A 24,115-nucleotide genomic window follows, 5' to 3' on the forward strand; every position below is an offset into this window, starting at 1 on the left:
TCAAGTCGAAACTGATAACGACGTACACCACCCAACTCATACGCCGACAATGCGTTCAGCTGAACTTTTTCTAAGAAAACGCTTCCATCAGTATCAACTGATTAGATTTACGCGGTTGTGCGCGGCGCACGACTTACCGTGAGTTGTGCGCCGCGTACTTCTCTAAGAAACCGTAGCTTTAGCTGCTGCTGGCAGACGTCGATAAACTATTTCTCTCGGACCTATGTATACGCATAAGACTTTTTTGTCGCACTTATTTAAAAATTTAATAGCTATTTATGCACCAAGGGCGTTACAACGATGATTATGCCCGGAGAACGATGAATCTAACTCGAGGGCTTTAGCCCGAGAGATGGATATCATTCGATGGGCGTAATCATTCGGTGACGCCGTGGTGCATACAAGATTTTATTTTTCACTACGTGTTCTTAAAAAAAAAATGGCATTTTTGCAATTATGAATTGATGAGGGCGTTATGAATTCATTACGCCCTCTTATTCTTATTACGCCCTGTATTATGCCCCGGTTGTTATGGATATGTTTACGTATTTCATATCCTAGGAGTTATCATGCAATTATACTAAAGTGAAAAATAAAAATGTTTATTCGCGTCGGGTAATTATTTAAAACCCTCGTATTCGATTGGCTTTGTTGCACATATTTTTAATATCAATTAATAAATTTACCATAAAAATTTCAGACTGCCTAAAGCCCTAAAGTATATTTTTTGCGTACACTAAAAAAATGACTTTGAGGCAGTCGGGCTGTCCTTTAAAACCGTCCAAATAATCTGGCATTCTTATTTCTGTAATCTATAAATGTTAAACTAAAAAATTAATATAATTTCAAGTTGCCTAAAGTATGTTTTTTGGGATTAATTTTTTGCAAATGTCATATGCTGCGCAGTAGTAAAATAACCGCAAACGCCCTTAGCGATTCTCGATTCCAGATTCACTGATATTCAAATAAATCGTGAGAAATGCTTCATCAAACTACCTTACATTTGACTCAGTCGAGCCGCCTGTGGACATTTCAACTCCTTGGATTTGTCCGGTTACAAAAAAAAAGCCACTTCAACCGTTTCTATAGAGATACGTAAAGAGGCGATTTCAAGGCCCCTTGAAGATAAAATAATAATGAATATTGATTGTTCTACAAATTGTTTATCTACAAATTAGTTAAATTAAGTTAAAAAAAACTAGTCAATCCTAAAACAGGTACAGTTGGAGACAAAATACTTTGGTCGTCAATGTCACTTGAGTGACATTAAATTGTAAAGCATGCTTTAGGACTGTTAACCTTATTTTTAGCCACTGTCAATCATAGTTGACAAGTTGTATGTAGCCTGTGTATGTAGCTAATTAGTAATTAGTAATTAGTAATTTCTGTGATAATCCTGTGGTAATGACTGCCATGCATCAGATATCGCAGTCAAGAGCTCCTCCCTATTAGCAAACACAAAACGGGACTGCTTCAATTTTGTAACCAACAAACCCCACATGTTTTCAGTAGGGTTGAGATCAGGACTGCGACCCGGTCAATCAAGGACGCTTATATGTATTATGATTCTAGAACCATTCTGTTACTCTACGTGCAGTATGGACAGAGCAGTTGTCTTGCTGAAAAATATAATCATTATTTGGGTACGCGATTGTCACAGAAGGAACCATAATATTTCAAGAATCCTAATATAAACGTAATTGTTGAGCCGTTCTTCTACATGAAGCATTACCCCAGGACTACCTACAGAAATCCATGACCAGATATAAAACAGAAAACCGTCCACTGTTGTGCGTATTATGAACGTATCGTTCACTAAATCTGGAGTTTCTTGGTCTATACATTCTAATTCGACCATTACGAGAAGACTGGAACACTTTTTCGTCAGAAAAAACTACTCTTGACCAAAAAGCTTCGTCTTTTAACAAGTATTCCAGCGCAAAACTTATTCTTGCTTCCTTGTGTTGTTGGATTATCCCCGGTTTATTCGCAGCAACATGATTACAAAGCCCGCTACTTTTTATACGTCGCTGCGCTGTTTTTAGGCATCCAGGAAAGCCCGTTAAATTTCTAGCTTGAACAGCTGTTGCAAGAGGATCATTTCGCACTACCTCAATCAAAGCTACATCTTCATCGAGTATGGATATCCTGTGTCTGCCAGCTCCTGGTCGTCGGCGTTCCACCAAGTCCGTTCTTCTCCATTTATTGACGATATACTTAACTGTACTTTTGGGTAAAAGCAACCTTTCTGCAATTTGCCCCAAGGAACACCCCTCAGAAGCTAGGAAAACGATTCTATATTTATCAGCTACGGACGGTGCCATATTTTTGATAGGAAAATATAATAGCTGTCATTAATTTGAAATTGTCATTCATTTTAACGTTAAAGCTTGAATTACACTAAAGTGTCAGAAAAGTGACGACCAAAGTACCGAGCGATCATTTAAAAAATAAATCGAGTTTGCTTTGGAGCCTATGCTATAGCATGGGTTGCCATAGGTAACACGCCGACTCGATTTATTTTTTAATTGATCGCACCGTATTTTGTATATAATAGTAGCGTTAAAATTTCACGTTGTAGACAACCAGCCCTACATGCTACCTGAGCTAACAGCTTACAGAAAGAGGATTATAGAAGGGTACAAATTACATCGACCTCCTGCTAAGAAATTAGGTAATATAATAGGTACATATTTGCATTTTTATTTCAAATTTGCAACAACTGATTTGAGCTTTATTAACAGCAGCTAATAAATAATATAATAATACTGCTGCTCCATCAGGAAAAGCTTCATCAGATTATTATATCACCCATTTTAATATTAAGCAATTCTCTATCCCTTTGTTTACGTGGATCAATTATTTCCGGTAATAATGCATAAGCAAAATTTTTTCCTTTTTTCATGCCAAAATTCCAGATCTCTATAGATATTTATGAATTAAGCGAGATATAATTAACATGATTTTTCCCTAAGGTTGACGTGGTTATAAACCGAGGGGAAAAACATGCATATCTCCCGTGGTGCATACAATATTTTGTTTTTTAGTGTCTATACTTAAAAGTTGTAACCTACCTGAAGGGATCATAAAAAGAGTATTTCGTTTGATAAATGAAATTGTGAAAATTAAATATGAATAATTCTAGCAAGCCGCTACCATTTAAAAATAAAAATAAATTTCGATTCGGTTTTTGACCCGGGAATTTGTCCTATATTAGAGCGCGTGGCCACGTGTCGTACAGGGCGTTAAATTTGTTCAAAATGTTTGAATAATTCGTGCGAACAATCACGCGACAAGTAGCTAGCCCTTCACAAGGTTAATTACAACTTATTTTATAAGTAACAAATCAGCGGACTGGCGCATCAACTCGGTAGATTTGTTTTGCGTAGAGTAACGGAACAAATCTTCCGTTCCTGGTGACAAATTTCCGCTAAGAATTAAAAAGCTCTGACCGTAACTGCTGCGGTGCTAGTCGCTGCCGGAAGCTGGACTCCGGGACTCCGGGAGGGTGAGCTTTAGCGGTGAGGACTGCGCCTGAGCGGAGCGTTGTAGGTAGCTCGCCTCAAGGATCCGGCGGTAGCTCCTGTAGGATCACGGACTTGCCTCTGGAGAGTCCGGGGTACGAAGACAGTATTTGACGGTAGAACGAAGATAAAGAGCGAGAGTGACGAGATAAAAAAAAAGGCCTGGGAAAGGCAATAGAAAATTACCCAGATGAAGAAAAAAAGGAGGAAGGTCGAAGATAAGAAGGTTGGAGGTCTCACCTGAGTTTTTACTCTGGCCTTTCTCGGGAAATTGTTCAGCGAGATGTCTAGTCGTGGGTGTTCTCGACTGCGACTACGGGATTGTAGCTGCTTTTCCCTTTTGCGGCACTTAACGGTAATCTGACGGTAACGTTCACCACGTAAACAAACTTGGTGCACACGCAAAACGGGAAGAGAGCTAAAATCTCGTATCTTTTATAAACTCGGTGTTTTTGTTAACTCCACGTGAAATTGAGTGGGCCAATGGTGTACTGCCGTATGCTGCGGTCGCAGGAAAAGTGGGGTGTTGGATTTTTATGAGAGAAGACAGTTGACAGACCAAAATAAACAAAGAAGTGAGCTTTAGTTAAATGAAATTGTGGATGGAAAATTGAGAAATCAGCAAACCTTTGCTCGCTGAGTCACACGGAGAGGACAATGGGCATTGAAATTGAACTAGTTTCGCCCACCGACTAGTTCGCGGCACGAAGGAACGAAGGCACTCAAATTGAGGCTCACGGTGCCCGAGTGTGGGCCTCCAGGGTAAAGTTGAAAGGAACAAGGTGGCTAAACTACCCTGCTAGCAAAGCTGTTTCCGTAGGTGACGGTGAAATTTTGATTTGACTTTTGGAAGACTCCTACTTCCCCTAAATCACAAAGGGTGGCGATAACCTTCAGCCCATCACCACAGGGCGATGAAGATGAGGAACTTTAAGAGAAAAATGCGGAAATGAAAGGGGTTGATGATGTAATTATATCAAGTATCCATCGAATTACCGGAGATGAGTATTTTAAACAATTGTTTCTGAGGCAGAGTCAAAACTGTGTTTCAGCATGTAGCGCAAAGGAACCCTCAACACAAAAATCACGACTTTGGAATTTTTTGTCTAAAATGGGGCGCTTTAGCCCGTTACAAAGTTAAAACTTTCTTAAAAACATTTTGCAGGGAAGATTGCGTGAATATACCGGGACATTTTTTTAACTCTGAACATAGTCCATACTTATTCCCTATGTTCAATTTAAAAAAAAAACACAGATCAATGCATTGTGAGTTGCTATGCAACCAACTATACCGAACACCAGAGATTTTGAAATAATGTTAAAAATTGTTCCGATTGATGGAATTGGTCTATCATGTGTTGCATTGGAAATGTCAGGCACATTTCTAATGTTCTGATTGGCATAGAATAACTGCATTATGTGTATTTCTTCTTCGAACAACGTGACCATTTTGTTAAACTGTCAAGTACTTATTTTCGTTACCTTGGTTACGTGATTACATACATGCATGACCTGTGTTTTTTAAAACTGAACATAGGGAATAAGTATGGGCTATGTTCAATGTTAAAAAAATGTCCCGGTATGTAAACTAGAGTTTCGTTCTCATGAGTTTGTTGTAAACAATGGGGAGGGCGAAAAAATTTGAAATATCCCAAGCGTAGAGATCCCAAAGGAGTTATGAGTTATTTTTCATAATGTGTATCTATGAGGAAAAGAAACAATATCGTATTACTAAAAAATAAAATATTTTTTCGTACCAAATACCTTTTTTGTCCATACAACAAAATAACACCATTCTTTTTTGCTGATGTTCAACTGCCCCTGAACCTGATACATGTAATTGTCATTAATTTTTAATTTTAGTCGATTATTTCATTCATCGTTTTCGACCAATCGTAAGGCTTTATTTTTTGGAATATAGTGATAAATCGATAATTCGTCAAGTAGGTTTCTCAGATGTTTTCAATCCTATTGCTAAAGTAATAAAATAAATACTGTTGTCAAATGGTACTATTTAATTCATGAAATAATAATTAACTGAATTACACTCTATCTCTTGAAATGAGCTGTTTTAACACTCAAGCTCACAAAAGGTAACCACTTGTGTCACTTTAACACTCGTTGTTACCTAGGAGAGCTTTCGTGTTAAAAATCGATCATTTCAGAGCTCTCGTGGAATTACAACCGATATTTACAATTTCTAAACATTTTATTAATTTGGCTTCTGTAGCTTCATAAGGTGTTAAACGTTTTCTTCCTTTGTACGGGGATTTCACTTCAACAATAGCATCTTCTTCAACAACTATTCGATCTGGTGAGGCAGCTAAATAGGGAAACTCTGCATCCATAAAATGACTACATTCTTCTGTTGTGAGGTTTGTTAATTTTTCAAAATCTATTATTGCAGTTCTTTCATGTTCTATTCCATACCTTGCAGCCGCACAACCTTGAAAATCATGATATAATAGTGATTTTACAGTATTAGCTGTATCAGTACTTCACCTTATTTTGAAAATTCTACCAAAATTTTAAGCTGTGAGCCTTTCAGCTCTTGCTCTATGCCAAATCTCATTTAAATGTCGACCCACAGTTAAATTTTGAATTTGGCAAGAGTCTTCATTTTGCAATTTACTCAAAAATAGAACTTTTTTTGCTTCAAATTCGGTTGTCGAGATGTCATCTACGAATGGCGTATTCGCATGTTCACCATAATTGGCGTCGTCTATTGCGTTATGTTGACCCTTGATCCGTTTTAAAGGTCTCCTATACTCTCTTTGTTTTACGCGTTTGGAACTTTTTTCTTACAATATTGTTTGATCAAATCACTAGGACCTGCTTTATAAAGTTGTTCTTGCAGTTTTGCATGGAACAAACCCTCAGAATTGAAAGAACCCGCAGCTTCGATGCATCGACTCGAATAGGATCCACGTTGAGAGTAATTTATACGTTTTCCACTTACAAATTTCGCGACTATTAAATTAAATGTTTCTACAATGTTCGTATCAACATTTTCAATTAAAGAATGCGCATGGGTGCTAATTTTATTTTAACTAAAGTAATAAAATCATCGTAAATATTACTACCTGTGAAATTGTTATAAATGTTTACTTCATTTTCTTTATTGCCTGAACAAAAATAAGTGGCACATTGGTAAAGAAATGTTTTCGTTTTTTGAATTATTTTCAGCGATTCTGTACTTACAGCTTTAGTAATCGCTGTTATAAACCGTAGCTAATTTGGTAAAAAAAAATGTTTAATATTCTTATCTATTCTAGGTCTTCTACTAATCTCTTTAATTTTACTCATGAAATTTCTTAAAATATGATTTTTACATTTTATTTTTTGCACTTTAAATTGGGCGCCATATGGGGCCGTTTCTCTATCATCATCAGCTATTAGTCTACCATAAATTAAATTATGCATTTCAATTGACTTTTTGAAACCCTCAACGACAAGTGCCGACTCCATTCCTACTCGCCGCCGTCTAATTTTTAAAACAAACATGCTCCACATTGTTATTTATTTTTTACTGTGATCGCAGATCCAACAATATTTAGTTTTTATTCCAATGAATAATAGTAGTTTATTTAACGAGTTCGTGTGTAATTTCACTCGAGTTTTAAACTGGCCCACTCATGCCAAAAAAAGCCCTTGTTTGGCATGAGTGGGCCAGTTTAAAACTCGAGTGAAACGAGAGTTTTAAAGGTCCACGAATGCCAAAAAAAGTCCAAATTAGACAAGAACGAGCTGAATACAACGTTTTTTTGTCCGACGAGCCCCCAAAGGCTCCAAATCGCTGAAAATCTTTAAAATTAGCTTGACGTTTCGTTTTGACAAGTTGTCAAATTTATCAAAATCCGTTCACACAGGAGAAAATTCTCAAATTCTGACAATGTCGAACAAAAAAAAATTTTTTGTTCTGTATCCTATTATGCTAGCAACACCAGACGCAGCATTATAATTTGTTTTATAAGAACGTTTTGACCACGCCCCATCAGCCAAAACAGTAATGACAAGTATCCCATTTTCGTCTACATCTCCAGCTTCAACAGCTAAACGTACTTCCTCTTTACCTGTATCTTTTAATTATTCTACAAAGGAACCGCTTTAGACGGTCAGCACTACCTGGCGTTCTTCAGGCAGTCTTTACAGGCAAAATATCTTGTCCAAGCACTTATCCCTAATAAACTACTTAAACGTTATAGGGACTGAATACGTTATCTAGGGCCCGGATTTTAGGCAAAATGGACTATTTTTATTTTTTAAGGCACATGTATGAAACTTGTCTATAAATGATTTCTGGCTTAATTAGAGTAATTAGAGCCATATTTGATTCTGCCTATTCGGCCTAAAATGCCCTTTAAATACCTATTTTACCTTTTAACTGCCTGAACATGCCTAAAATGACCAAAAATCAATTTCATTTTTGCGGTTTTTTCCCAATTTTCGAATTCTGGGAAGTTTACGGTATTGAAAATGTAAAAGTGGTACCTCAATAAAATTTACAATGCTTTATGATTTTAAAATTTAAGGAGATGTAATTACTGAAATGTACAAAGTGCAGTACAATACAGGAATTACTTTTTCGCTTTTACGGTTGGGACCATGATGTCAGCGGTAAATACTCCGACAATACCTAAGTACCACAAACCATTAGACTGGACTGGCATAAATTACAGAGTTTATCTGTTTGCCTCTGTTCGAAGGGGTGCAGGTATACGCGGTCTAATGTTTTCTGATACTTAGGTATTGTTAGAAGCTTTAACGTTTATAAAATGGTCCTTGCCATAAAAACGAAAATTAAAATCCCGAAGTGAAACAATAAGAGAAACCTTAAGGGTGTCATTTTCTAAAAATTTAAGAAATATAAAATTAACCATCTCCTCTGAAATTTGGTGGGAGACGTAAATATAAGCATTACAAATTTGTCATTTCTCGTTTACTTTATCTCCGTGCAGTGGTCGTGTTTCTTGTGAACCTGTTTAAAGTGAACATAATGCCGAAACAAAAAATTAGTTTACGCGAAAAAATATTACAGTGGACAAGCAAGAAAGATTTATATGAAATAAAATCAACCCGAGAAATGTTTTGTAAAGCTTGTGGTAAACTGGTAAGTTAAGCATAATTAAAAATATGTCATTTTATATTTTTTACTTATTTGAAAATTTTATTTTTTGTAGTTTATATGCGAAAAAAAATGTCACTTGCAACAGCATGAGCAAACGGCCATCCATAAAGAGAACATTATGACACCGCTTCGGCAAACGTTGCTGACACAGAACTTGGAGGAATCGGCAAATAGTACATTCAATATGGAACTTTGTAACGTCTTTTTAGCTGCCAATATACCATGGCACAAACTACAAAATCCTGCGTTTCAGAATTTTCTGACAAAATATTGTGGTAGAAAAATTCCGGATGAGTCTACTTTACGGAAAAATTATTTACCAAAATGCTACAAAGATGTATGAACATACTATCTTTTAATATTTAATTTAAAATTATTTTCACTTTTAGACTATTGACCGCATTCGGAATGAGCTGGATCCTTTTAACATATGGGTTTCAGTTGACGAAACAACAGATGCACTTGGGCGATATGTGGCGAATTGTCTGGTTGGGAAACTTTCAGAAGATGAACCTGGAAAATCTTATCTTTTGGCGTCTAAACAATTAGAAAGAACAAATCATGAGACAATAGCTAGATTCGTAAATCAATCTTTAGGTAAGGGTTTTTCACTTTTTTAAATTTATTTTGATTTAAAATTTCTATGCGTAGAAATCTTGTGGAGTACCAGAGTTGTTGCTGAAAAGTTTCTTTTGTTTGTAACGGATGGAGCACCATATATGATAAAATCTGGTAGACACCTTAAGGTGTTTTATCCAAAAATTGTGCATGTCACATGCTTAGCGCATGCTTTAAATCTAGTGGCTGAAAAAATTCGCTATCAATATGAAGATGTGGATAATTTAATTTCGAACGTGAAAAAAATTTTCGTTAAAGCACCTTTGAGAGTTGAAATGTACAAAGAAAAACTAAAAGAAATGCCACTGCCTCCACAGCCAATTTTAACACGATGGGGAACATGGCTTCAGGCTGCTATGTTTTACAGCGAACACTTTGATTCCATTAAAGAAGTAAGTATATAAAAGATAAGCAAATTAATTGATTGTTAAACTGTTTTTAACTACTCACAGGTTGTCATGTCCTTTGATGGAAGTTCTGCTGTTGCTATTCAAAAAGCACAGTCTATAATGAAGAAACCCGGAATAAAAAACCAATTAATTTATGTTCGCAGTAATTTTAAAATAATCTGCGAAAGTATTACTCAATTGGAAAAAAATGGGTTACCTTTAACCGATTCAATCAAAATTGTTGAAAACGTATTTACCTCCCTAAAAAAATCTCCAGGCCCTGTAGCAGCAGTAGCATTAAAAAAACTTGAAGATGTTACTGAAAAAAATCCTGGATACAAATTTCTTCTAGAATTGGCAAGAATTTTTAGAGGTGAAGATGTGCCGGAACATGACACCAAAATGGAAGAAATTTATTACAAATTTGCGCCCATTACCTCTTGCGAGGTAGAAAGAAGTTTTTCAAAATATAAGTCCATTTTGGTGGATAACCGACAATGTTTTAAAGTAGAAAATTTAGAGCAATATCTTGTATGCAATGTAAATACGTAACAATGTAAATAACTAACAAACTTGTAGTATTGTATATTAATTAATAAAAAATAATTAGTAAATATCTTGTTATGTGTACCTACTTAAAACTTTAAAAACACATTTTTTAATTTAATTAACCACAACTTTAAGGACCTAGTATGGCTTATTTTCAGTTTTTAAGGGACTATTTGCAGTAGTTTAAGGGACTATTTTAGGCACCTATTTCCGACTTTTTAATTGCCTAAAATCCGGGCCCTATATCAGTATATCTCCGTGGCCACTATATCTTACTGCAATATAGTAGACAGTGCATTTAAAAGCCGAGGCACGTCCTCGCTATGCAATCCGGCATGGCTTTCTTTGATGAAAACTAACACCCGTCGGTTGCATTCGAAGGAAATGGTGTGGATGAATCTCATACGATTGTGCCGTTCGGCCTGTGCCGACGTTTTCACTCATTCCAAATTACCGAGTTGCCTTGTTGATGGACCGGCCTTTAGAAAACGATTGATTAAAAAAATGTAAATGTCTAAAAATTCTGAAGAATTTCAGTTTCTAAATAGATATTTAGCATCAACTAGAAGTCATTTTCATTGAAGTAAAAATTTCTTTAGGCGCACCACACGGGCATGAATGTGTATTTTTGGCCCGACTTGCCTGCCTTGAAGGCTAAAAGTCCTAGAAGATTGCTACCTACCGGTTAGCGTATACACGTTGCCACTAAGAGTCCGTTCCCGTGGGAGGGCACCGGCTAGGCCGATGGGCTTCCCTCCCCCCTTAGTCCCACACATAAATTGCAAACCGCGACGCCCGTTGTCCACGGAGCGGTGGGATTGGGTAGTCTGCCGGAACGCTTTATGGGTAAACAGATTGTGGTCTGCCATTTACCCGTACCACGCCTGAGGGCAAAGACCGCAGTCTCCCCGTCCTCTTCTTGCCCGAAAGCAAGAAAGATCTTACACCGCGCATCGGTTCCCGAAACGGGGACCCTTGCAGTGTTTCCCGCGCATCGGTCCCCCGAAGGGGACCCCCACGTCATCCTCTCATTAACCATTTCCAAAACCCATTCACAGCAAGTCCGTCAACTTCGGGGAGCTGTCTGCTCCCCTAATCTCTGAGGCCCGAAGACCCGCGCCCCGTCCACCTTCCGGGGACGGCTCATGTTGGCCCGAAGGTCCCACTCTCGGCTCCTGCCACAAGCCATCGTATACTCCCGTCAATTCCTTCTCGTTTAACCAATCCTTTGCTGTCTGCTCCCCTAGTTCAAAAGTGGGTGACCTAAGGTCACCCACCCCTGTCCACCTTTCGGGGACATCATCCGATGAGCGGACCAGATAAACCTCCTTCTGAACCGCCCGATTTGCCCATAAAGTCTGCTACGACCGACCGTTCACCGTAGACCCGGCGGCACCACGGGGAGGTCTGGGCGGGGTGTACACTCACGATCTCGGCAAACCACCTGCCGCGGCGTGATCTCGGGTGGTGAGTGCACACCTTCTACCACCGCACCACACGGGCAGTGAATTAGTTTCATGTGACATCACGCGACACGCTAAAATCACAGTCTAAAGTCAACACGCTCAAATCGGACCGTTCGGCTCGGACCTCCAGGCTCGGGCCGTAGAACAACGAAAGCGACACTTCGCTTAATTTATAAAAATCACCTTTATTGACTATGACGTCATATGACTCCCTCAACGGTCATTTATATGCGCCAAATTCAAAAATCTACTATTACCTACGTTTTATGAAACTAACAGTGAAGTTCATTTCAAAATCAATCTTCATCCCTTACGATGCCGATTCGGTTTTGCTAGATGAAAATACACTTTTTGAAGTGAAAACTTCTTTAGTTTAGCCGAGCGAAAATGGACAAATTATTATTATCATAATACGATTAGTTGCTATTTATATCTCACCTAATCAAAGTGTAAATAGAACCATCGAATTCATCCACGAAAATTTGGTCATTTATACAACAGCAGGGTCTGCTCTGTTCAATCGGAACTTACATCAATCACCCAATCAACCAAAGCCCTTAATTGGATTCAAATAACATGGATTAATTATTATTTATGCCTTGTTCCTGATTCCTCCAAGTACTATCATCCATAATAATATAATTTATATAATATGTAAACCCTCTATTTTCGGTCACCTCTAAAAACGGCTAGTTTTGAAGTTCCCAGAACGGACGTATTTTATTTATTCTTCACTCTCAATAATGGCCACCTCCCTATAGCGGTCATTTTTACAATACATTTTTATTGCTGCTATTCAGAGGTTTTAGTGTACTTAAAATCAATTACGGGCACCATAGAAGTTTTCACTTCTGTCGTGCGGTCTTAAGCACACATCTTTTTTACTAAACTTTGGATCGCTCTCTAGTTCGAATTCACAACATGTTTATCACAAAATCATATAGGTAGATACTTCTAATTGTAAATGTTTTTATGCTCTAAAAACTAAACAATGCTACATTTAGTCGTTACAATAATTATGTCGCAGAGAATATTCTGTGAGATTTAAAAAAAAATGTCTTAAATACTGCGTGAGCAACAATTATTACTGTGGTGACATTTTTGCGTCCCTGTTGGCTAAATTTGTCACATAACCGGAAGTGACGTGATTTAATACGTCGCCGAAAATTAGGTTATGTGTGATGAGAAGCAACGGTTTATTGAAAAATGAGGAGTTTTTAAAAACAAACAAATAACACTAATTATCATCAATAAAAGATTACAAAAATTTATGTCAGCTGTCAATAATGACAAATAAAACAAACGGAAATAGGTACAATTCACAGTCTTGTCAATTGCCAACTCAAACAATAGATACCTAATTGTTGCTCATGTGGTATTTTTGGATACAGCTAGAAAAAGGTAAAGCACTTTGTTGCATACATAAGCATGAACGTTCTTGTCTTTTGAAATTTAATTGGCTTTTGCTAAATGTACAGTATGGTTTTTCAACTGAGGTGACTTTTGTTTCACATTTACTATAAAAAAACAACAAGTTTTTTTGTGTTGACAAATTTTTCTCATTAAAAAAACACATTTATTGTGTACTCTACATAACTGATTTTAACATTGTTCTAATGAAAAGGTGAAGGTTTTGTTGTTACTTTATATTTCATCAATTTTTGGTGCTTGTGTAGATGAAATGACCTTCAATTTTTCCTTGTTTGGGAATAAAAACGAAAACGGTTCTTATTAATATTATCCAGCCCATTCAAAAATCTTATCACTAAATCTTGTGTTAAAAGGACACCTCAAAGAACAGCCCGAAAAATTTTCAAATTCATCTATTGAGTGTTGTACTGCTGTTAATCACTACTTCAGTATATTAAAGTTAGGTATATAAACACTATCATTTCTGACGAAATAAATATTTTTATTACCAATTGTGTATTTTAATGAAGCATAAAATCTTGCATTGTTGAACGTGAAAATCCGTTCACGTATAAAGAATTCGCATTTCATCTCTAATTTCGATCTTAATCGTTCTCCAAAATCGGCCTACATTAAATTTGAGCCAAATTTTCATCAGATATTACTTCAATTAAGGCATTCGTATTCGGCAACACACCATCCTGAAACAGTGTACAACCTGATGCATCGTAGAATAAAGTATTAAAAATATTAAGTATAAACCTTTTCTTGGATTTGTGCAATGTCTTCCCTCTTTTTCCAAGTAGGAAACAGGTTTGTAAAATTGTCGGGTTCGAAACCGGCGACAACTTTATGTACTTTAACGAGTCTCTTTATAATATTACTTTTTTGCTTTGCGTAATTAATGGCAGTAATAAAACATTCACTTTTGAAATCGTTGTCTTCGTCACGTTGCCACCCGTACCATATCCAGATTTCGTCGTTGTCGTCCAAGAGAAAAATTGCTGTAAATGACACTTACTACAATTGTTTCCTAAATTCGAAAACTTACCTGGTTGCTCAGCAGTGTATAGATGAGATTGTAAAAACGGAAATGGAGTTAGGTACGCACTTTTATGGCTACATTCGATTTCTGTCACCGAAAAACTTCCAGTAATTTTATTGAAATAAAATAATCTCGGTGTATAATCGATGATTTTCGACGAAGCGCTATGAAAATAATCGTTTTCGTTTTTCGGAAAGGATTTTAAGAACTTCTCGTTTTCTGAACTTTCACTAATTACGGTAAAATCAGAACCAAATATTTTTCCCGTAATTGTTTTGATTGAATCTTTACAATGTGAATTGGAATTAGCACCGTGCCAAATTATGGATGATTTTTCTTTTGGAAAATACATTACAAAAGAGGTTCTACTGCGAAGATTTTTTTTCTGTAGCGATATTTCGTACAAATGTATTTCATTTTCTATTTCTCCTCTTACAATATACAAATGGGGATCATTATTTAGCTTGTTACAGTTTTCAAGATGAACAATAAAAGTTCCTGAAAATAACTGAAGAAATGCCGGCGGTTCGGCCCATTGAACTATTCGCTCAACCGGGGGCGTGTCCTTTTCTATTGATTCAGGTAATGGTGAAAATCCTTTTGCAGCACTCTCACCTTTCCAATAGAAATATATTTTATTTTCATGTTTACTAAGAATATCGTCTGTATTAAAACGAAGACTGTCGGTAATAGATTCCCACTGAATAATGTAAGTTTCTGAACTGTAAAAGTTGTTTATTGTTTTATCCTCAACTTCTTCCAAACTTTCATTTACAATTCTCCAACACTTTAGTTTAGTTGTTTTATGCTTTAATTGCGTAGATGTGTTTTGGTCGTAATAGGCATCACCTCGACCAAAATGTATGCCGTCTATGATAAAATCCAGATTTGTGGGAGATGTTTCTTTTAATAATTGATCAACGTCGCACTGTTGTGCAGGGTAATCTACTTTAGCCATACCTTTCTTTTATGTTCCTTTCACATGAAATGAGGAATCACAAATTCAGTTTATTAACACTGGGATCAAGCCACGTTATCAAACTGATTGTAATTTCTTACTGATTAAACAGCGAGACAAGTCCCACTTGGCCGTCCACGCTTGTCAATTATTGCTGTTTCAAGGCAAAGTCTTAATTCGAAGCTGATATACCATAGGAGTTGGAGGTGCAACAGTATTAAATTGGTTGCCTATGTCACATATGATTAAATTTTATATTGTAAACTACTAAAAACGAATAAGGAGACACTTGTGCAGATGCCTTTATTTTGTGCAATTTTTTACGAAACAAATTATAATTTTAGCACCAATATAAAGATACTCAAGAGTCACTCGCTGCAAAGGTAGCCACTCTTTTCGCTTGTTTTTGTTGTCAAATAAACAAAAAAACAACAAAACGCCGTAACATTAAATTCAACACAAAACGTTATTCTATACTTTTTGAGCGGTAATTTTATGGTGAAAACATAACTATGAATGTGCTGGGCAGAAGGAGACAACCAAGGGTATATCTTAATAAAATTCAGATAGCTAGAGCAGTAACATTAATTGAAGAAGGTCATTCAAGAAGACGTGTTGCTCAAATGATGAATGTGAGTTATTCTGCAATATCTAGAGAATGAATTAGACATTTGACTTATGGTATTGTACAACGATGTCCTTACCCACAACGACAAAGGTCTACTTCTCCTCGAGAAGATCGTTTACTGACCCGTTGGGCACTTCAGGAACGTAGAATTAGTGCCTGCGCTCTACAAAATCGACTCGTGGCAAGTACTGGAACCAGAATTTCTGACCAAACTGTTCGAAAAAGGCTGCACGCAACTCAGTTCCGTGCATGGAAACAAGCAAAAGTACCTCGTTTAACTCCAGTCCATAGAAGAAACCGAAGAAACTTTGCCCAATTGCATCGCGACTGGACTCAATGGAACAATGGAGTAATGTTTTGTTTACGGACGAGTCCAGATTTTGTCTAGACCATAACGATGGACGAATTCAAGTGTGGAGACCAGGAGCGTAGCCAGGTTGCTAATATTAGGTGGGCCACAGGTGGACCAACAATTTTTTTGGGTGGGCTGCTTAATTAAGGCATAAAACACACAAAAAACTTACCTTAGTGTAAAGCAATTTTTCTGTTATTATGACTGTCGTCAAATTTGTTGATAATTTCATCCGTGTTTAGAGCTTTTGCGGTAGAATGTTCAATATTTATTATTGCCAGATGATCAAGTCTTTCATCAGTCATTTTGTTCCGAATATATGTTTTAAGTCTCCTCAAACAGGAAAATGTTGAAAAACTATTTTATAAACTTCTAGCATATCTAAAAATTGCAAAATGTTTGTAATTTTAACATTTTTTTCACTTTCAAAGCGCTCGATTGTTTGTGGCAAAATGATAAGTTCTGCTTTAAGGGCTTCCAAATTTATTTCATAATGGGCAGCAAGAGGTTCCACACACTCGTATTTTAAAAACACAGAACTTTCTGGATGAAAAACACTGACAGCGTTGATAATATGTTCGCATTTATTGAAGCGATCATCCATGGCGCGCAAAATTAAGTCTAATGTGGGGAAAAATATATATAATAGTCTTAAAATGAGAATCTTCAAGCATTTCTTCTTCTTGAATACCGAGTTCTGATGTGATGAGATATTGTTCTAGGCGCTTTGGAATCTTTTTAATTCTTCTGGATGGCTTTGTGTCCTTACTTGGTATTTCGATGTTGTTATCTTCACAAATTTTAACGCTCTCTGAATATAATAATGCAAACTGTTTGTCATTTTGGCGCATTGCCTTCAAAATGTCTTGTGTAGATTTTAAAAGAATATTCGCCTCCGTTAGATTGGAAGACACCTTTTGAAAATAGTCACTCACCCCGTTTAGTAATTTTAAAATATTTTCATATATACATAAATTGAAAATAAAATTGAAATTTATTTGATATAAAAATCCATTTGCCTCTGGTGCCCGATCACTTTAATCCACGATTAATTTATTTAAAAATACAAGTATTTCAGTAATTAGTTGTTTAAATGCAGAACATGCTTGAACTTGTGCTGTCCATCGTGTGTAACAATTTTTTTTTAATTCAATATGTTTTCTTTTGGGATTTAAAAGCACTTGGGTTTCTATAAATTTGGAATGAACTGCAGAGCCAGATATGAAAACGTAAACTGCTTCTAAGAGATCACAAAATGTCTTTCCGTGGGCTAGGCTTTTGCAAATATCCACAGTAATTAAATTTATACGATGATTGAAACAATGCACATACACAGCTTTTGGAACTTCATCACGGAAAAGTTTTTGAACCCCATTTAAGCGACCACTCATCACATTTGCTCCATCATATGTTTGAGCAACACAATTTTGTAAATCTATTTTACATCGAATTAATAGTTCTTTAAGATAAGTTAGCAGTGCTTGAGCGTTCAAATCTTTTGCGGCTTTGTATCCTATAAATCGTTCATAAATAGTTCCTTTTAAATAATAACGTAACACTACCGAAATTTGTTCTGTTTTGGAAATGTCTTTTGTTTTGTCACACACTACAGCGAAGCATGTAGCCTGATTAACTTTAGCACTTATTTGGTCTAAAATCATTTTAGAAATTTGTGATGGACATAAACCAAAAATGCAAATTTCAACACTAGAGAGACATAGTTTAATCTTTTATCTTGCAACAAAAAAAAAAAATATACAAAAAAAAAATTAAAGTGCACCAAATTTTAATAGGACTTCGAGACCATTGCAAACAGTAAAATTGTCTCTACTACGTGCTGCCGCCTGGCGTCTAGTTTAACAATTTCAAATGCCCGCCTGTTATGTACACTCAAAATAAAAGTTTGACTCTGGGGGTAGTTGTGCCTTGAGCATTACTAGACCAAGAAGCAGAGATGATCTTACTCATTGTAGGTACATTGATATAATAGCGTTATGTGATATTTTTAAGAAAATCGCTCGGACAGGTCGATTTTATTTCGAAAAATGCCATCCTGTGATGTGCGTCATTGATTTTTGCGCAATGACGTCAAGACGTCATCACCGATTTTTTTAAATGACAACCCCCACTTTTATTCTCTTTCTGTTAGACCTTCTTATTGCGTAAACGATCAATGAAAAAATTGGTACCTTACGTAACAATTCAATATGAAGATAGAAGAGGCAATCGAGAGAAAAAAAAATAACTTTTGGAATAAAAATGATCACAGCATAAACAAGAAACATGCTTGGTATTACCAAATTCAGGGTCAGTTACATGTAACCAAAAGAAAAACATGTAAACTAGTCAAAAATGAATAGGGAATTTTTCCTTTTTTGAATTTTTTATAAATACAGTTTAAAATTTGTAATGAAATGTGTCAGAAATATATTAATATACAGGGAGATTCTGAAATAAGGTTGGAAAAAAAATGTGGAGTATCCTTGACACCTTGAGACATAATTATTCTGGCTATATGAATTTTGTAAATGTTTCTATGGAAATGATCGAGAGGAGTAAGGTTACGTTTGTGACTGACGGGCACCTTAGATTATTATTGTTGCTAAACTACCAAGATAATCAGGTAATCACCTTTAACTCAGCAGCGTACTGACAATTTTGACCAAATTTTCAATCATTTGTATCTCGAAAACGAAAAAACTTTTATAAAAAATTTTTTTTGTCTATTACTTCTTCTCATCATCACCAATTACCGGTTTTTTTTCCAAACTTATTTCAGAATCACCCTGTACACATTAAATGTAATATTTCAAGTACCTGTAACATTTTAAATTTATATAGTATTTAAGAATACGTGGGAGAATTGGGGTAATTATTTTGCTTTCCAAGAAAAATCGTGGAATTCCCTATTCATTTTTGCCTAGTTTATTTTGGCTGTATGGATATCAGGTAACGATAATTTAAAAATTGAAAGAATAAAACAAGATATAAATTTCTGGAAATTTGAGATGGAACCTAAACTTGTACAATTTTATATGGAGTGTATTTTGCCTGAATTAGTAGATCCAAGGCATACAAGAAATATGAAAATACGAGAGCCTCCTTATATCCTACAAGCAATAAAGGATAAACAAAAAGAAATACGAAATTATTTTTTTTCCTGCGGTTTTAGCGGAAATACGATCTGAAACACCTTTTGAATCTTCTTGACATACAGTGTGGAAACTTTAACTGGAATAAAATTCATAACTTGGATATAGGCGGTTTTTGTAAAAAAAATCCCGAAACAGGTCGATTTTTGTTTTTCCTTGCCCACGTTTTGGCGCATATGGTTATTGCATATCTCCTCCCGGAAGTGCGCAACCACTTCTAACTAAGGGTACGCCAAGGAATACAACGCACTATTTGTTTCCTGAATATTTTCAAAGCCTTCGTGCTAAAAAATAAAAACCAATTTATAAGTTGAATTCTATTTAATGCTCAAAATGGGCACCGTTTCTTTCTTGGCAAATTCCAAACTATAGTAACCGTTCCTTACGTTTCGTAACATTTCCGGTGTGATTTGCCTAATTCCATGTCTACTACATTGCTTACGGTCTTCATTACTGTTCGGTTTTAGGCATGAAATTAGGCAAATCCCACCGGAAATGTTATAAAACGTAAGGGATGCATGTTACTATCGATTTGCAATTGGCCAAGAAACAAACGATGTCCATTTTGAACATTTGTTGCATTATTTTATTTTTTATTTTTTAGGACGTAGGATTTGAAAATATTCAGGAAACAAATAGTGCGTTGTATTCTTTGCGAAGTGGGCTTTCAAACGAGGTATCACTTGCATACACTTCCATTTGAAAAAAAAAGTTAGGGGTGGTTGCGAGCTTCCGGGAGCAGATATGCAAAAACCATATGCGCCAAAATTTGGACAGGAAAAAACAAAAATCGACCCGTTTCGGGATTTTTTACAAAAATCACCTATGTCCAAGTTATGAATTTTATTCAGAAACAATATCACAAGACTTTCCATTTTTTCGGAAAATTTTGATTTTATGACGAAACGTTTGTTGCTTGGTAATAACCACGAGATCCGTTAGGGTCGAGTGGTTTTGCCTAAAGCAACAAACTTTGAGTCCAATAAAATCAAAATTTTCCGAAAAAAAAATGGGAAGTCGAGTTATATTTGTCTAGACAAATTCACGAATGAACAATTCAAACAAACATTCGGAACAACATCACAAAACGGATTAAAGGTTAATTTATATTCATCGTGGCACTTTTCCTGCAACAATTAACCTGTTGTATTCCAAATTGTTTTCACACTGTAGTAAATATCACTGCTTGGGTCGTTTCTAAAATGATTTTTTGTAATTTGCCTCCATTTTGATTCTCTAATAGACATATTAACGAACGCGACGTCATCATCTGGGATGTCCTTATAGCCATTATTTCACGGAATATTTTACGAAAGTTTTTAGGTTGGCATAGCTTGATCCGTCATGCGTGTCAGTTGAAATTACAAAAAGGTCAAAGAATTATTTCCAGAATTTATCAGGCAACAAATTCGCGACCGTATTTTTGGCAATGTCACGTATTTCAGCGGGCGTACATGAAAGATTATCTTCCATATTCGTGTTTTGTGACAGAATTTGGTTAAAACAAAAGGCGACTTTGAAGACTTGATCAAATTTTCACTTTTAAAATTAGGACATTACCAACCGCCACAAAAATCCCTAAATCGAGGAAAGTAAACATTTTGGTTTAAAAACGGCTTAAAAAGGGCAAATTACAAAAAATAGTACAAAAAACTCGTTTCATAAGACCTTGAAGCACTCATTCTTTAAAATAACTCGTGGCTACGCCACTCGTTTTTTAATCTTGAATTCGTGCTTCAAGACTGGTCTTACAAAACTTGTCTTTTAATATACTATTTTAAATCCATTTCGGAAAACGTCAAAATAATTTTCTGACATTTTGTTCATTAATTTGTTTTACCAACAAAAACAAAAGCCTTGTCAAGGTTGTTTTTCACCGGAAGGGAGCTTTTGTCGGCGGAAGACGCATTTTCTGACCATGACTAGATTTTTTCGCGATATTCGGCACACTATTGGTCAATATCAACTGTTTTCATAACATGAGTGAATTTGTCCAGTTAAAATTTTCACACTGTATATCGGCATTTGCTTCATGTTCTAGGTCATTGTGAAATTTCTTTATTTTTAATTATTGTAATATGTACTAATATCTGGAAAACGTTACGTATTCAATAACTAATGATTTTATTGTTATATATTGTATAAAACTTATTCAATTGAAAAGTTCATCAAGTTGGCTTTGATCTTTGTCGCTATCTTTGTCTAACCAACTTAATTTACGATGTTGTTGTCTTTTAAAAAATAAAGTCAAAGCCAACTTGATGAACATTTCAGCGGTATAGGACGATTGCGCCGATATTACCTGGCCGTTTTAAGCCGATGGTACGATTGCGCCGAGGCGATCCAAGTGGTTGTTAATACCTGGGCACGATTGCGCCGCACCCCTGATTCTGTAAGCCCCTCAATAAAATACAGGTAGTAGGTAATGGTGGGCCCCAACGATGTTTAAAAGCAATTATGAAAACCAAATAATATAAAAGATTCTCAACAAACCATTTATTTACAAAAAAAAAATATATAAAGTAACGCTTAAGGTATAAGATTATATGGCAGCACTAAAATTATCCCAATAATGGAAACCAATATTGGCGTTAAGATGGGGTGTCTCGGCTCGTGCAGCTGCATCCCTTTTCCTTCGTTCAGGGCAGGGATTAAAAAGTTGTGAAAGAACATGTTTTTGATGTTTATTGTAAATTTTGTTATTGTAACGAAATTCCTTTTAGTTCTTTGTGTTTTGAAAACAGTAAAGATGATTTGTAATAGTATTGTATATTTAATAAATAAATATAATTTCGTCGGTACCCATTTGTTTTGAGGCCGGCTCTGGAATTCACAATAGAGAATTGCTTGAGGCATGATTTATGGTTGGGCTGACCGCCTACTGCAATTGCGACAAAAGGAACGTTTATCTCCGGTCAAATACTTTTAAAGGGCCATATAATCTTATACCTTAAGCGTTACTTTACAAACTACAGCTTTTTCCGTGCTTCCACAATTTCGGAATTTAAAATTTTCGAAAATTGCAAGAATCTTGCCATGTTCACTAAACATCTTCTCCATTGTAGCGTTTGTTCCAGCGATCACTTGAATATTGTTGGACGAAACTAATGATTTTAGTAAAACGCTGTCGGAATATTCCCAACTACCCCTACTTTATTTGCAAACAGGTACAGCTACCTTCCTAATTACTCTTCCCCTTAAGGAATTAAAAAATTTAGTACCGGCGCAATCGTACCTGTGGATTACAGGTAGTTTGAGAGACCCCGGATTATAGCAGGTCATATCGGCGCAATCGTCCCCTGCCCCATTTCAGTTGAACACTTGTTATATATTACTTAAATGAACTTAAATGTTATTTGCTGAATCTGATTGATTGATTTTTGTTAGTTCAGTATTTTCAGTGGAGAAAATAAAATGTATAATTTGATAATGTACCTTGAAGTCTATACGTAATAACTAATAATGTATGTACATAGGTATTGTGTATGTACATAATAAAATATATGGTAGTTAGTCAAGACCAACCAATATTATCACTTCGTACTGTAAAAGCTAAGCCAGCGAGGAAACAAAATGTATCTTAAAAAATAATTGTGTCTGGCTTGTACTTTTTACTATTAGTGTACATCCAGTGATTAACTGTTGTTGAGCCCGCCCACTGCATAGACCCTCTTCCACCCGACCCCCGTCGCAAAATTTCACACTACCCGTAGATATTCGTCTTAATCCCATCGAACATCTATGGGACACATTGAACAAACAAATACGGGAACACCAACCCATACGAAACCTCCAACATGTTGAAGAACTTCTTCTTCAAGAATGGGAACTACTACCCCAGGAGGCGATTTCAAATTTGATTAGGAGTATGCCCCGTCGTTGTGCTGAATTAATCCGGGTCAGAGGAGGTCATACCAGTTATTAATTTTTTTTCTTTTTAACAATTAAATTTTTTTTATTATCAAACAATTTGTACTTTTAAATGTTTTGATTTAATGTTTTTCTTAAAAACTTATTCAAAACATTTGCAATGTTTATTACTTAAAGAGTAATTCTTTCTAAAACAAATAAAAACAATATTTTCAATAAGCATGTTATATACACACAAAAAAACTCCATTTTTATAAGTGTTTCCTTATTCGTTTTGAGAAGTTTATGTTTAAAAAAATCCTTGTCGAGGGCGGTTGTTTAAAAGAAAAGAATTGAATCATCTAACTAAAAATATCATTATTACTATAGTTGTCATGAGGTTCCTAACATGAAAATTTTTAGTAGAAAACCCCTTATACGACGCTTGGACGATATTGTTTTCTACAAAATGTGTGCAAAAAAGGACAAATATTTTTGAACAAACGAACATTAATGAGAGAAAATTCCACAATTCCACAGACAGACAGGCACATGCACAGCTGCTAGGTGAAAAACCACTTTTATTATCGTTTTGAACATACAGGTGTTATTGAAATGCGTTCAGAAAATTTAAACGGTGATAGAACTCATCAAAACAATAGTTATTTTCATATGAGTAGCGCTGTCAGATCACTTTTCAGGTATGAGGCCGAAATTTGAAGCACGCGGCGTCAGCCAAGTGCTGCAAAACAGGCCGAATACCTGAAAACTGACAGCCCACGAATATTGAATAAGATTTTTCGTGTTCGTTTAGGCAAAGTCTTAAAAACATTAATTTATCTTTGACAGATGTCAAGTTAGGTATATAACCGGGAAAGTTTATATATTTAATTATATACCACTTTCCCGGTTATATATCCCAGGAAACGAACACGAAAAGTACTTTTATGGTGCTATAACAGCCGATTTATAACTACTAGTACGACACGAAGGAGCAATTGCTTACTATTTCAAGCAAATGCTAAACTTTATTAATAGTAAAAGAAG

At 35.8% G+C, this 24,115-nt stretch overlaps 2 protein-coding genes and 2 long non-coding RNA genes across 5 annotated transcripts in view; 2 read left to right on the top strand and 2 right to left on the bottom strand.

The window, feature by feature from the left end:
• Positions 1-24,115, top strand: part of LOC138133992 (uncharacterized) — a 70,385-nt gene that overhangs the window by 41,709 nt on the left and 4,561 nt on the right. The gene's annotated exons all lie outside the window — the stretch shown is intronic.
• On the bottom strand, positions 5,520-7,165 carry LOC138133612 (uncharacterized). Its single transcript, XR_011160437.1, has 2 exons — positions 6,027-7,165; positions 5,520-5,970 (listed from the first exon to the last, which is right to left on the bottom strand). It is a non-coding gene; the product is annotated as an uncharacterized lncRNA (long non-coding RNA).
• LOC138133985 (uncharacterized) lies at positions 7,748-10,260 on the top strand. Its single transcript, XM_069052034.1, has 4 exons — positions 7,748-8,989; positions 9,042-9,249; positions 9,304-9,662; positions 9,723-10,260. The coding sequence occupies exons 1-4, from the start codon at positions 8,771-8,773 to the stop codon at positions 10,209-10,211; spliced, it is 1,275 nt and encodes a 424-aa protein (XP_068908135.1). The 5' UTR covers positions 7,748-8,770; the 3' UTR covers positions 10,212-10,260.
• On the bottom strand, positions 13,566-15,241 carry LOC138133987 (supervillin-like). Of its 2 annotated transcripts, none has more exons than XM_069052035.1 (3): positions 14,136-15,241; positions 13,847-14,088; positions 13,566-13,785 (listed from the first exon to the last, which is right to left on the bottom strand). In XM_069052035.1, the coding sequence occupies exons 1-3, from the start codon at positions 15,085-15,087 to the stop codon at positions 13,717-13,719; spliced, it is 1,263 nt and encodes a 420-aa protein (XP_068908136.1). In that variant the 5' UTR covers positions 15,088-15,241; the 3' UTR covers positions 13,566-13,716. The 2 variants fall into 2 exon arrangements, with proteins under 2 accessions (XP_068908136.1, XP_068908137.1); XM_069052036.1 differs by having other exon boundaries at positions 13,566-13,802.

This window comes from Tenebrio molitor, chromosome 6 (assembly GCF_963966145.1).
Source record: "Tenebrio molitor chromosome 6, icTenMoli1.1, whole genome shotgun sequence".
Classification (NCBI taxonomy): Eukaryota; Metazoa; Arthropoda; class Insecta; order Coleoptera; family Tenebrionidae; genus Tenebrio; species Tenebrio molitor.